A 13,030-nucleotide genomic window follows, 5' to 3' on the forward strand; every position below is an offset into this window, starting at 1 on the left:
CTGCAATTATGAGCCTGACAGATATCTCTCTCCCCTTCCATCCACCCTGCTATCCCAAAAGGGCTGGAGAGCATACCAAAACAACCACAGAACCTTTCCCTGCTCTTGTGTGATGCCAGGTCAGTCAAAAATACAACGCAGATAGTCCATGATCTCCTACTGAACGAAAAGGCTGATCTGGCTTGTTTCACGGAGACCTGGCTGGGTGAAGATAGCTCAGCCACCTGGGCTCAGACCTTACCAGCCGGGTTCTCCGTCAGTGAGCAGGTAAGGGAACGTCACTTTGGTCCATAAAGGCAATCTTGCTTTGGCCAGGATACCTATCCGTAACATGGACCACATCGAATGTATTTGCCTCAGCTTAAAGACTTGGGAAAGTCTGGGGATTCTATTGTTACAGACTTTCATTAAATATAAAATCATTCACACATCCTACATCAAGGGAATGTTATGAGTTAAAATAATATACAAACTGTAATTCTCAGAATGTCATTTATGTGATCTTATGTCCCTGTCAGAATATCTATGTAGGACAAAGCACGAGAAGATTAAGAACTAGAATTTCTGAACATAAAAGGACCATTAGCAATAAAAGCTTAGCTACCCCACTAGTTACACACTGTTTACAATTGCATCACTTCCCAGATTCATTGAAATTCTTTGCTATGGAACAAGTTAAGTTTGGTCCTTTTTGTAGTGGTACCATACAAACCAAACTTCTACAGAGAATCGTTTTGGATCCATAAGTTATCATCAAGTATACCTAAGGGCCTCAATGAGCATCTGGATTTGTCTGCTTTTCTATGAAATTTTCCATGAAGTTGTCTAAATTCAGTTACCATACAGCTCCTATTTACATACATAATGTTATATTCTACAGAGGCATGCAAGATGTTTGACAAAGTTCAATTTGAAATTATGAAGTTAAAACTCTATTTAGGATGTATTTGTAATACTGTTCTTTATTACATTATATTTCATTCCGTTTGTACGTGTAATATATAGGCATTATATATTCAGCCGGGGACCAGGTTTACGTGTTGGGAGATACAGTGCGTTGCATTTCTGGTACATATACCTTTAAGATATTCAATGTATTAGTTAGCCACCTGTAGGTCATTCAACAACAAAAGTATATTACAACTTACGATCACTGCTAATTCCTTACCAGGAACTTTGCAACTGTTAAGTCAAGCTGAACTATGGTTTAGGTAAGCAAGAATGTTGTTTTCTTTATGTTATCTGCAATCGTTGTACTTTGCAGCCAGTGTGAACTTTGTTATTAATATCTATCAAACTTATACATTTAGAAGCATGGAATCACAGATGGATACACTAATCTGGCATAGAACGATGTTGTAATGCTGATGAAGACTTCTGTGAGTTGAAACGGCCACACATTACTCCGGAGGTAGCTGTCTAGGACTTTGCTACTATCGAAAAATTTACTGTTTATCTTCATGCTACCTAGACAATAAGTACTACAAATAATTCCTTTCATGTTTTGGATAGGACAATTTTTGTGAAACAGCAGCATATTGCTACTGCTAACACTTTGGATACTCTACTCCTGTTGTTGGGACTATTATTTATATTCAAAAAGATTCAGAAGAGTTATTTCCTACAGCTGGCTTCATGTTGAATGTGTCTCAAGATTTGTATACCATTGTTGAACTCAATATTTACCATATATATATATATATATATATATATATATTGCAAGCAATTATATGTCTTCGGTACATTCTTTATAGTATGATAAAGAAGACTTGTTCTCTCGATCTTTGCCCATCTTGGCTGGCCGTTCAGGGGGAGATATCATCAAGAGGCTGCTAAAAACACAACTAATGCATCTTTCAGGGAAGGCTTTCTTCCATCTTGCCTCAAAGAGGCAGTGGTTAAACCACTTCTACAAAAGCCTTCCCTTGACCCCCTGGACAGAAACAATTACAGGCCAGTTTCACTCTCACCATTCCTAGGCAATGTAATTGAGAGGTTAGTCGCCATTCAACTCCAAGCAGTCTTCGAAGAAACGGATTTTCTAAGTCCATTTCAAACCGGATTTAAGGCAGGTTACGGAGTTGAGATGTCCATGGTCGCCTTAGTTGATGATCTCCATCTGGGCATCAAAAGCTCTTTGAAAGGGGGAAGTGGGACCCTGCTGGTGCTCTTGGACCTCTCAGTGGCCTTCAATACCATTGACCACAGTATCCTTCTGGAACATATGGGAGAGTTGGGAATTGGGGCACTGCTTTCCAGTGGTTCAGGTCCTACATCTCGGGCAGATTGCAGATGCTGTCCCTTGGGGACAGTTGTTCGTCCAAGAGGGAGTCAAGTCAAGCGTCCCTCAAGGCGCGACTCTGTCCCCCAAATTATTCAACATTTACATGAAGCTGCTTGGTGAGATCATCTGGAGACATGGGACGGGGAGCAGGGAGACCTTGAAAAAGTAATACATGCACTGGTCACTCTCGGCTCGACTTCTGTAACACACTCTACATGGGGCTACCGTTGTGCCAAGTTTGGAAACTTCAGTTGGTACAGAATATGGCAGCCAGGTTGGTTACAGGCACTTCTAGAACTGCCCACATTACACCAGTTCTTAAATCCCTCCACTGGCTGCCCATAAGTTTCCGGGCAAGATACAAGGTGTTGGTTCACTCTGGAACGACCTCTGGATGAGATCCGTCCTATTAACACCTTGGAAGCCTTTAGGAAGGCTATTAAGACGGACCTCTTTCCAAACTAGATGAGATCTATTGACTTGCCTCCCCCTCCCCATGACCCTTACCCTTGCCATCGTTAGTGTCATGGAAATTGCTATTGATGTATATCGTTCCTGCCCTCCCACCTCTCCTTCAGAAAACGACCCATTTCTTGCCCGAAAAAACTTTTACTGTATTGTGTTATGAAAGTTTTAAATTTTCTTGCTGTTTAATAGGATTTTTAAGGGTTGATTAATGTTTTTATAATTGGGAGAAGGGTTGGGGTTTTGGCATTTTAATTGTATTTCTTAAATTGTATGTTATTTTATTACTGTAATCTGCTTTGATTCCTTTGAGAAAAGGTGGTTTATTATTATTATTATTATTATTATTCTCTTCAAGGGGGTCAAAAGCCCTTTCAGTATGCTCCCAGAACTTGGGGGGATGTTTCTGGGGCTGTGGGTCTCTCTGTTGGTCCTCCTCTGCAGGGTTGTTGTGAAGGAAAAGGTAAGTATGTGAGGGGGTGCCCAGTCCGGATCTTGTGGGCCTCTAAGCCTAGTTCCCAGGTTGACAGGGGATTGCCAGAGTTCTGAGGTCCCTCCGTCTCCCTCCTCTTGGCTTTGGTCAAGAGGATTTTGGCTCTTCTCTCCCCCCAGAGCCTCCTCCCCCAGGACTCCAGAGAAAACTCCCCCCCCCCCCCCCAAGAAAAATGCCATTGAATCCTATCCTGTGCAATGCTTTCTATTTGGCACAAAACACTTCCCCAAATGAGGAATCAGAAGAGAGGGTCTCTCCACGGCTCCATTTTCCACAAGGGAGGGGGCTTCTCAAAGACCTTTTTACCCTTGGATCCCCCTCCTCTCCATGGCCATGCCTCTCTCCAAGGGTCCCACCGGCCTTCATTTCTCATAATAACTCCCCAAGTACCCGGGACCCAAGGAATCCCCCAAGGAGGGGACAGGGAAGGAAAGAGGGATAGGAGGCCTTGCAGGACCCCTGCCTTTCTTTGGGGGAAGAAGAGGGGCTTCTCCCCTCCAGCCATTCCTCTCAATGAGCAAGGGCTCTCCCCACTTCCCTCCCTCCCTCAGAACAGACTGTGAGAGCAGAAATGGCTTCTGGGGCTGAGACTGTGCTGGCGCATATAGTCCCAAAGGCCCCTCCTCAGCATGCGCAGGGATTGCCAGGGCCTAGATGCTGCTGCTTATTCCGCTAGCGGCCTTTGTGGCAAAGGAAGGTATGCGCCGGGGTTCAGTGGCCTCCCCTTCCTTCCCTCCTTTCTTCCTTTGAGGAGACTGCAATGGAGCCCAAGGTGCAGAGCTGGACTCAGTAGGGAAAGTCAGGAAAGGAAGGCTCTGCTTTGGAAATATAGCTCTCTCTGTGTATCCTGTATGTTTGTGTCTGTGTGTCTGTGCTGTTCTTATGGCTGGGAATGGAGATGAGAACTGAGGAGAGAAGAAAGGGTCAGTTTTGGGCAAATTGAGAAATTCTGTGCATCAAAGTCCAGTGTGTTGAAACAGTAAAGAACTTTATTGAGAACACATAGAAATTCAGTGTTTAAGCCAGAACTGACCACTCCAATCCAAACAATACATTAAAAACCCTAAAACCTAAAACATGACCCTCTTCCAAACCTAGCCCCCACCTCCAATTCCCACAGTCTCTGCCCCACAGGTAACAAGGCCCCCTTTTGCCATTCCCAGAAACTAGCCCTTTCTGTTAATACCTGCCCCCAACTTTTAAAAGCCAAAATCCCACACATTGCAAAAGCTATCATTCCCATAACTACTCTAACCAGTTGCAACAAATCCCAACCTCCCATCTACCTAACCTATACCACAATCCCCAGCCAAATTGACAAAACAAAGCAATTATCTATACTATTGGCAATTTAAACCTAAACTTAACAAAATCCAACTTGAAAACATAGAGACATATTGACAGACAAATTTTACAAATAAGATCACAAAGGCCTTTCCTTTGCACTGCTGGATTGAAAATATATTTGTTGTATTCGTTATTGACAAATATAATGTTAGGATTTGTGTGGCTTCTCTCCTCTGTGGACTCTCTGATGTGCCACTAGGTGTGACTTCTGAGAAAAACATTTCCTACAGCGCTGGCATTTGTGTGGCTTCTGTCCTGTGTGGACTCTCTCATGTGTCACTAGGTTTGACTTCTGAGAAAAACCTTTCCCACAATGCTGGCATTTGTATGGCTTCTCTCCGGTGTGGACTCTCTGATGTTTCACTAGGTGTGACTTCTGAGAAAAACATTTCACACAACGCTGGCATTTGTATGGCTTCTCTCCTGTGTGGACTCTCTGATGTTTCACTAGGTCAGACTTCCAAGAAAAACCTTTCCCACAATGCTGGCATTTGTATGGCTTCTCTCCTGTGTGGACTCTCTGATGCATGACTAGGATTGACTTGTAAGCAAAATGTTTCCCACAATGCTGGCATTTATGTGACCTCTTTCCTGTGTGGACTCTCTCATGACTCAAATGTTTTTCTGTAAAGAAGGACAATTACAGATGAGACTGAAAATCAGAGTTAAGAGAGGAGGGTGTTACCCCATGATTTAGCCCTCATTAATCGCTCCGTATTAGAGATAAAATTAAGAAAGTTGCTGTGAGTAACCCAAGCATGACCCTGCTGCTTATGCCCCTAAATCCATTGAAAGCTTGCATTCTTACTCATAGGAGCTAGCAATGAAGAGACCGTATGGGGACTGCCTTGAGGGAATCAGTAGAAGAAGATAGTCAAAGGACTGTTGAAAAAAAATATTCAATTAAACATGTGCAAAAATACTTTGATTGACAGGTGGCATCTTATCCTGTGAGACGGCCACTGAATGCTGAGTCAGAGCCCAAGGCATGATGCAAGCTAACTGCAGAGGATGCTTCATGCTGTTTGGCACCAGGAGAGGACTCACAACCAATACAGTATGCAGCTCACATGAGGATTGGAATGGATTGGATCGGAGTTGTGTGTACAAGGGATGGTGAAGTTGATGGAAGTCGGAGAGGAGAGCTTGCAAATATTTGTATTATTTTGCAACTCAAGATAGAGAAGCTCCAAGGATTTCGATGAAATCGACTGTGTTTGTGACTTATTTTTAAGTGTGAAAAGTGGTCATTGCATTGCCAATGCCTATATCTGGATATTTGCTTCCGTACTCTGCTATGATATTTTTGACCTGCATGTGGGAGTGTCACCCTCAGATTGTAGTGTATATTGGCTTGTGCACACGGCCAAAATTCAGAGCCAACAAGGACCTAAGAGGCTGTGTGCTAACCCCTTTTGTCTGAGGTATTTGCATCAAACACCCATTGCATTCAGTTTGTTTCACACAATTCTTCCCCCACAAAGGAAATATTCTAAAGTGATATAAACCTTTCTGAACCCACAGTTTCTGCTCCCAAGCAGAAACCAATTTCAGTATAAATATCAGCCCCGACTTGCTGTTCTTCGGTGTCAGTCCAGTCACAGATAGACACTCTGTTTGTTTTCATGGCTAAACACCTCAATGCACTCACCAACCCCAATTGTCATGGGAATTACTGACCTCTCCCTTTTTCAAATCCTCAACAATTGGATTAAAGATCTGGATAGATAACGTATCACCATTATCAAAGCCTTACATCTATTCACCACGCCCACCTTTGTTACCTAGTTCTTGCGTGTGTGCGTGAACACTTATATGTATGTGTCTGTGTGTTTTGCTTTCCCCCTAAATAAAACACAAAAACCTATTTCAAAACCCACTGAAGATCTGTTTGATTCAGGAACTGCTATAGATTGTCTGAGTCCAGAGGTCACTATTGCCCCAGTAAAACTATTTCGCTCTATTGAGCTAAGTACCAAACTCCCCTAAAAGCATAGCACTTGCGTCCAACAACATTCTAGAATTGGCAGTTTAGGATTGGATATTTAGAAACCTTACAAAGTGGAGAACAATAGTGCCTCACTAAAACTAGAAATTCCAAGATTCCGCAGGAAGTTGTTATGACAGTTAAATTACGTGTGAAAGGGAACTAGGAATGGTAGTAGAGCACAAGTTGAACATGTGTCAACAATGTGATGCAGCAGCTAGAAAGGCCAATGTGATCCTAGGCTGTATGAATAGGAGTATAGTGTCAAGATCAAGGGAAGTAATAGTGCCACTCTATTCTGTTTTGGTCAGGGCTCACTTGCAATAATCCTGTGTCCAGTTCTGGGCACCACAATTCAAACAGATGTTGAGAAGCTGGAGCATGTCCAGAGGAAGGAAACCAAAATGGTGAATGGTCTGGAAACCATACTCTCTGAGGAATGACTTAGGAAGCTGGGTATGTTTAGCTTGGAGAAGAGAAGGTTAAGAATGTATATGACAGCCCTGTTCAAATATTTGGAGAGATGTCGTATTCAGGATGGAACAGGCTTGCTTTCTGCTACTCCAGAGAAAAGGACATGGAATAATGGATGCAAGCCACAGGGATAAGAGATTTGACTTAAACTTTAAGAGGAACTTCCTCACAGTAAGAGATCTTCAACAGTGGAATATACTCCCTCAGAGTTTGGTGGAGTCTTCTTTGGAGGTTTTTAAACAGAGGCTGGATAGCCATCTCTTGGGGATGCTTTGAATGTCTATTCCTGCATGGCAGAAGATTGAACGGGATGGTCCTTGTGATCTGTTTCAACTCTTTGATTCTATCATTCTAAAGTGGAATCATAGTGCGCTGACAGTGAATTATGAAAGGTCCCTCAGTCTTCACAGGAAGTGCAATGGATTCAGGTTCCTTACCCACAGAGGCCACATTCTCATAATTCTCCATCATAACAGAACTGTACATCAGTCTCTGCTTCTTCTTCAACAGTTTCCATTCGTCCTCAGTGAAATATATTGCCACATCCGCAAAGGTCACCTGCAACAGAAAATAGCCCTCATCCAGAAAATGACTAAACAAAAGGGGAGGAAAGCACATGGTCCATTGCAAATATTATTTCAACACTGCAGAAATCAGTCCAGGAAATAAACTTTAAATTCTGCAAGCAAGAAAAAGCTACAGCCTTTGAGATCCAGTTTGTCTTAAATTCTTTCAATATAATATATAATATGATAAACAATATAAATTAGGCCATTTCTGGAATATTATTGATTGATTAAGATACTGACTATGTCAACATGTATAGTACATTTAGTCACCAATGAATCATTTAGCCATATCTCACCTAATTTCAGAGGCAAATTTCCTTTTTAAAAAACAGTTCTGGGGAGTACTCTGGGCTTGAGGGCCACTGGGCCCACCCTGAATTTAAGTCCAGAGATATTCTTCCATATCCCCCAGCATTTCACAGATTGGGAAAGAAAGACACATGTGGACAAGCAACACCAGAAGGCGGTCCAGATGGCCAAAGTTGTTAATTATAATGATCACACAAGCGAGGAAGGGTACAGAAGTTTGTTTTTGCTCCGACTCCTTGCAAGGGAAAGATCCTGCCCTCTTCCCTCCTCCCCTCTTTCGAGTTGATGGGACGCACACTCTTTTGAACTTGGAAGACATTTTGTAGCAACTGAACTGACCTGAGGAGAAGGGGGAAAGTGGGAGGAGGAGAGTGAAATAGGACATTTTCAAAGCCCCCTCAAAAAATGAGGTGATAGAGGATTAATCAGGACTCTCTCTGCCAAAGTGCGACAGTATGTTCTCTGCTTGCTTTCATGAGCCGGCCCAGACACAGATGAAACTAACAGTCAGGATGGCAACTTACCAAAGAGTTGTTGTACCTCTGAAGCCTCTTTCTGTTGGAGCCCAGTTCCCTCTGCTTGGCCTTTGTGTTGGCCATCATGTGGGAAGGGGGATCCTGGTGGCCCTGCACTTCGGTCACTTCCAACAAAAGACACTCCAAAGCCGTGTCCAAGGTGTCCAAGATGAAGTTCCTGAGAAAAGAGACAAGGGTTAGGCTTGGTTTGGCTAGAAACCCTGCAGCACTCAAAGTCACTGTATCATCATGACTTCTCTTTCACACAGAGGAGGAGCGGGAGGACCTGCTTTATGTCCCAGGTGGAGAAGCTGTAGCTCCTGGGCTGCATAAGAGCTACATTACCTTAGAGATCTGATCTATGGCCTCCTCTCATCATGGCCCCCTCCCTATTTAGACACTGGTCAAAATAATTATTTCATTTTTGTAGATGATACTATTTCTCTAAGCGTAACTGCTGTTTTTGTTATGTCAGTCATAGCAGGAGCATGAAGTATGCACCTCCTCCCTCTGCTTGTTAAAGCCACATAGAAATTGAGGCACGTACATTTGTGTGCATTGTTTCTGAATGGATCTATTGTCAAAATGACAATTTCTTCACTTTTCCTTGTATATTTTTAAAAAGATGCACACTGCTGAATATGTTGCACTTATACAACAAAAATCTATAAATGTATAGGCTTATGACTGAACATTGAACCGTGGATTATGCTCATTTGGGGGAAGTGAAGAAGTATGTAAACTCATTTTATAAACCCAGTGAAACGAATACCTCATAAAACTCTAGCAAACACCACATACACACACAGTTCCCACACAAAGGACTCACTGGCGCAATGTGTGTCTGGGGTCTGGAAATCTCACCTCCACCTTCTGGAAAGACAATGCTGCCACAGACTGAATTTGGGGCTTTATGCCTGCAAAGCATGGGCTCAGTCTCTCAGCTGCAACCTTTCCATACAATCCTGGCCTGAAACATTTAAACAAAGGTCCTCTTTCAGCTCCAGGAATAAAGGCCTACCTTCAGTACAAAGACCCCGATTCCTGCAGCCCCAGAAAGGGCTCTTCTTCAGTCCTTTATGGCCAGAGCTTCCCTGGGTCAGAGGCCGTCTCCTCAGCCGTAGAGAAGGGTTGCTCTGAGTGCGAAGGAGGAGGAGGTCCAAGGGCTGAGGGAGGGAAGGCAATGGGGAAAGGTCAGTGCCAATGGCCATGGAGGGCAGAAGGTGACAATGCCTAGGAAACTCCTCTGAGTCCCAGCCATTCTAGGAATGAGTGGCAGGAGTGAGTCCAGGGGGCTCAGGGGGTCTCCTTTCCCAAAGAGGGAGGCAAGGACCGGTGGGACCCTCCCCAGCTAGGGCCCAAAGGGAGGGTCTCTTTCCCCACCTCTCTCTCCCAGCCCCCAAAGCCCAGCCTCCCCACTGGCCCTGGGTCCCTGCCTCCCCTTCCTCAGACACCACAGGCCCCTTCCTTCTTTCCTTCCTCCCCCCCAAAATGGAGAGTGAGAGGCACAAAGGGACACACTTCCTTCCTTTTGGCCCAAGGAGCCTGGCCTCCTTCTGACTCTGGAGCCTCAGGAGAGAAAGAAAAGCCTCTGTTCAACTGAGGCTCAGAGAAGGTTCCAGAACATCATTCCCCACAGTCACAAGCAGCACAAAACGGCCACTGGAACAGAAAAGCACTGCCAGAACACAAAATGGCCGCCGGAACACAAAAGTGCTGCCTCTGCCTCAACGCTTGGCAGTTGGCAGTTTGAGGCCTTCAGGGGAGAGAGAGAGAGAGAGACTGAGAGAAGAATGAAAGGAGGCCCTGGAGGGATGGGGTCTTGGGAGATGGGGAGCCTTCCTGAGATATTTGGGGTTCGCTTCCTAACAAAGGGGTTTCTGGCCTCAAAAAGGATTTGGGGCAAACTGGATCTGAAAGGCAGTAGTAGCCTTTTCTCTTGCCAATGGGATTTACAGTGTATTTCCTGGACTTGATCTCCCAGCATCCACAGGGCCAGAAAGAGGAGGGGTCCTGCCCTGCAGTAAGGCCCCTCCAGTCCCTCTGAAACAAAGACTTCAACTCCCACGCCTTTTTTCTTTCTTTCTTTCTTTCTTTCTTTCTTTCTTTCTTTCTTTCTCCCTAGCTGCCTTGTGTTAGTGGTGTTACTTCTCGTTTGTCATTGTGTGCTTTCAAATTGTTTCTGACTTATGACAATCGTAAGAAAAGACCTTTGCAGGCTTTTCTTGGCAAGATTTGTCCAGAAGTGGTTTTGCAAGTGCCTTCCTCTGAGGCTGAGAGAGTGTGACTTGCCTAAGGTCACTCAGTGCATTTCCATGGCCAAGAGGGCATTCGAACCCTGGGCTCCAGGGTCATAGTCCAGTGCTACATCCACTAAACCACGCTGTCTCTTTCTTGAGTCTTTGTTGTTTCTTGTGGAGTGGCTCCAAGTCATTGTTGACTTCTGGGGAGCCTCTTCTAGGGTTTCCTTGGCAAGAGTTGTTCAGAGGAGGTTTGCCATTGCCTTCCCTGAGGCTGAGAGAGTGTGACGTCTTGCCCAAGGGCACCCAGCTGGTTTCATGGAGGATTGGGGCACTGGACCCTGGCCTCCAGAGTTGTAACCCAACACTCAAACCACTGCACCACACTGCCTCCCATTCCCATGTACAACTTGTGAAATAACTGCAGACATTTTATGTTCTTCATGTGTGTCTTCAAGTCGTTTCCAACTTACGGCGACCCTAAGGCAACCTTATCATGGGGTTTCCTTGGTAGGTTTCTTCAGAGAGGGATTGCCATTGCCATCCTCTGAGGCTGAGAGAATGTGACTTGACAAGGTTCACCTAAGGCCAAAACACACTACAGGAATAATCCAATCTGATACCATTTTAACTGCCCTGGCTCAGTGTTCAGGAATTCTGGGAAATGTAGTTTTGTGAGACATTGAGCCTTCTCTGTCAGAGAGCTCTGGTGCCACAATAAACTCCAATTCCCAGGATTCCATGGCACTGGAACAGGGCAGTTAAAGCACTCTCAAACTGGACTATTGCTGCCGTGTCTTTTGGACCTTACCTGGCCACTAACTGTCCATAGCCTGCAATGCATCTCCTAATTCTGTTGGCAGTCCCTCCCTCCCAACAACTTTCTCATTTCCCCCCAAAACCAGCGCAAAGCTGGCAGATGGAAAGAGGTTTTAAAGCAGCATTTAAATATGCATTATTTGTTTTTAAAAGAGTAAATGTCCCAAATGCTATTATCAGTTTTGTAGCTATTATTACAGAAAGACATAGAGTGCAAACTCCTCAAGTACCTTTGTTTTCTGGAGTGAGATGGGCTTTTCCAACTGACTCACTGTGATGATGTCCGGTGGTCCAAGCAGCCAAACTGCGGCCCTGTAATAATAATAATAATAATAATAATAATAATAATAATAATAATAATGTTTTTATACCCCTCTCTTCAGCCAAAAGGCTATCAGAGTGGCTTGCTTACAAATTGTTAATTAGACATTTAGACATTATGGCTCTTAGCCCAGCAGACCCTTAACTTCCTGAAATCATGCTGCCATCATCCAGTGAATTATAAAAGGACTTCCCTTAACCTTCACTGGGACCAGTAAAGGAACCTTATTTCTCCTTCTTTACTGATCTTCCCAAGCATCAACCGAGCCAAAACACGTGTAAAAGGAGCGTCGAGTGGTAGATACTGCAAGGAGGTATTTACTATTAATAACAAAATATAACTGAAATATAAGTCATACAAGATATTAAGAATCTTGCAAGTATAATATTTGTAAGTATATAATATTCAATTCATACAAGCTATAAAACAATAAATCTAAACGTCCAATTCTGAGACTAACTTCCAAGATCCACTCTTTAACTCTCTCTCTCCATCTCCAACCGACACAATTCCCCCAACTGTCTCTTGGTCTCTCAGGCCTTATATCTCCTTCTCACGGAAGCTTCCAGAAGAACCTTTATCTTGCTCTCTGATTGGTCAAGTGAGCCCTCCGTAGCAGTGATGTCATTCTGCATTTGCATAAACCTCCCTTTACTGCCTGAAGAAGACCTCCATTGACTGGAACCCAGTCATTACACTTTCCCAAGGCAAGGCTTGCCCCTATTTCCCAATGTTGTTCTTGGTGTCTGCCATTCAGTTGTTTCCAGGTCTTATGGTGACCTTATGGGAGTCTCTGAAGGGGTTTTCTTGGCAGGTTCCTTCAGGGTGGGTTTCCCATGGCCATCCTCTGAGGCTGAGAGAGTGTGACTTGCCCAAGGCTTCAGTTCTTTTGGAAGCCTTTTTGCTTTATCTTCTAGAAGGAAGCTGAGGTGTTGCTTCTTGCTCTGAACAATGAGCGGAACTTTCTGGCATCCAAAAGTCTAACATTCTTTGGAGTTATGTCTGATAATCTGTATAGACAGGATTGCAATACCTGTTCATTTAATAAAAGGTTTATAGTGCACCCCATATCATAGAATCTCATAGCTATGTCTCTTAATAGCAGTTAACCAAATTAAACAGTATATAAAACAAAAACACAAAAACAAGCTAGATAAGGTAACTGTTACATGGATTTGGAATTGGTTGACTGGCCAATCCCAAAGG

The 13,030-nt window shown here is 43.9% G+C and overlaps 2 protein-coding genes across 2 annotated transcripts in view; both read right to left on the minus strand.

Moving 5' to 3' along the window:
• The window catches only part of LOC149287748 (uncharacterized), a 792,175-nt gene that overhangs the window by 79,008 nt on the left and 700,137 nt on the right, over window positions 1–13,030 (minus strand). The window lies entirely within an intron of this gene.
• LOC149287750 (uncharacterized) overlaps window positions 504–13,030 on the minus strand; it is a 37,057-nt gene continuing 24,530 nt past the window's right edge. The window contains exons 4-5 of the mRNA XM_089492580.1: window positions 4,902–5,120; window positions 504–523 (exon numbers count right to left, since the gene is read on the minus strand). Of these exons, the coding sequence (XP_089348706.1) occupies window positions 504–523; window positions 4,902–5,120 (239 nt within the window). The remainder of the gene's footprint in view (window positions 524–4,901; window positions 5,121–13,030) is intronic.

Source organism: Sceloporus occidentalis, unplaced genomic scaffold (genome assembly GCF_023333645.1).
Source record: "Sceloporus occidentalis isolate IW3139 unplaced genomic scaffold, rSceOcc1.0.p SCAF_57, whole genome shotgun sequence".
Lineage (NCBI taxonomy): Eukaryota > Metazoa > Chordata > Lepidosauria > Squamata > Phrynosomatidae > Sceloporus > Sceloporus occidentalis.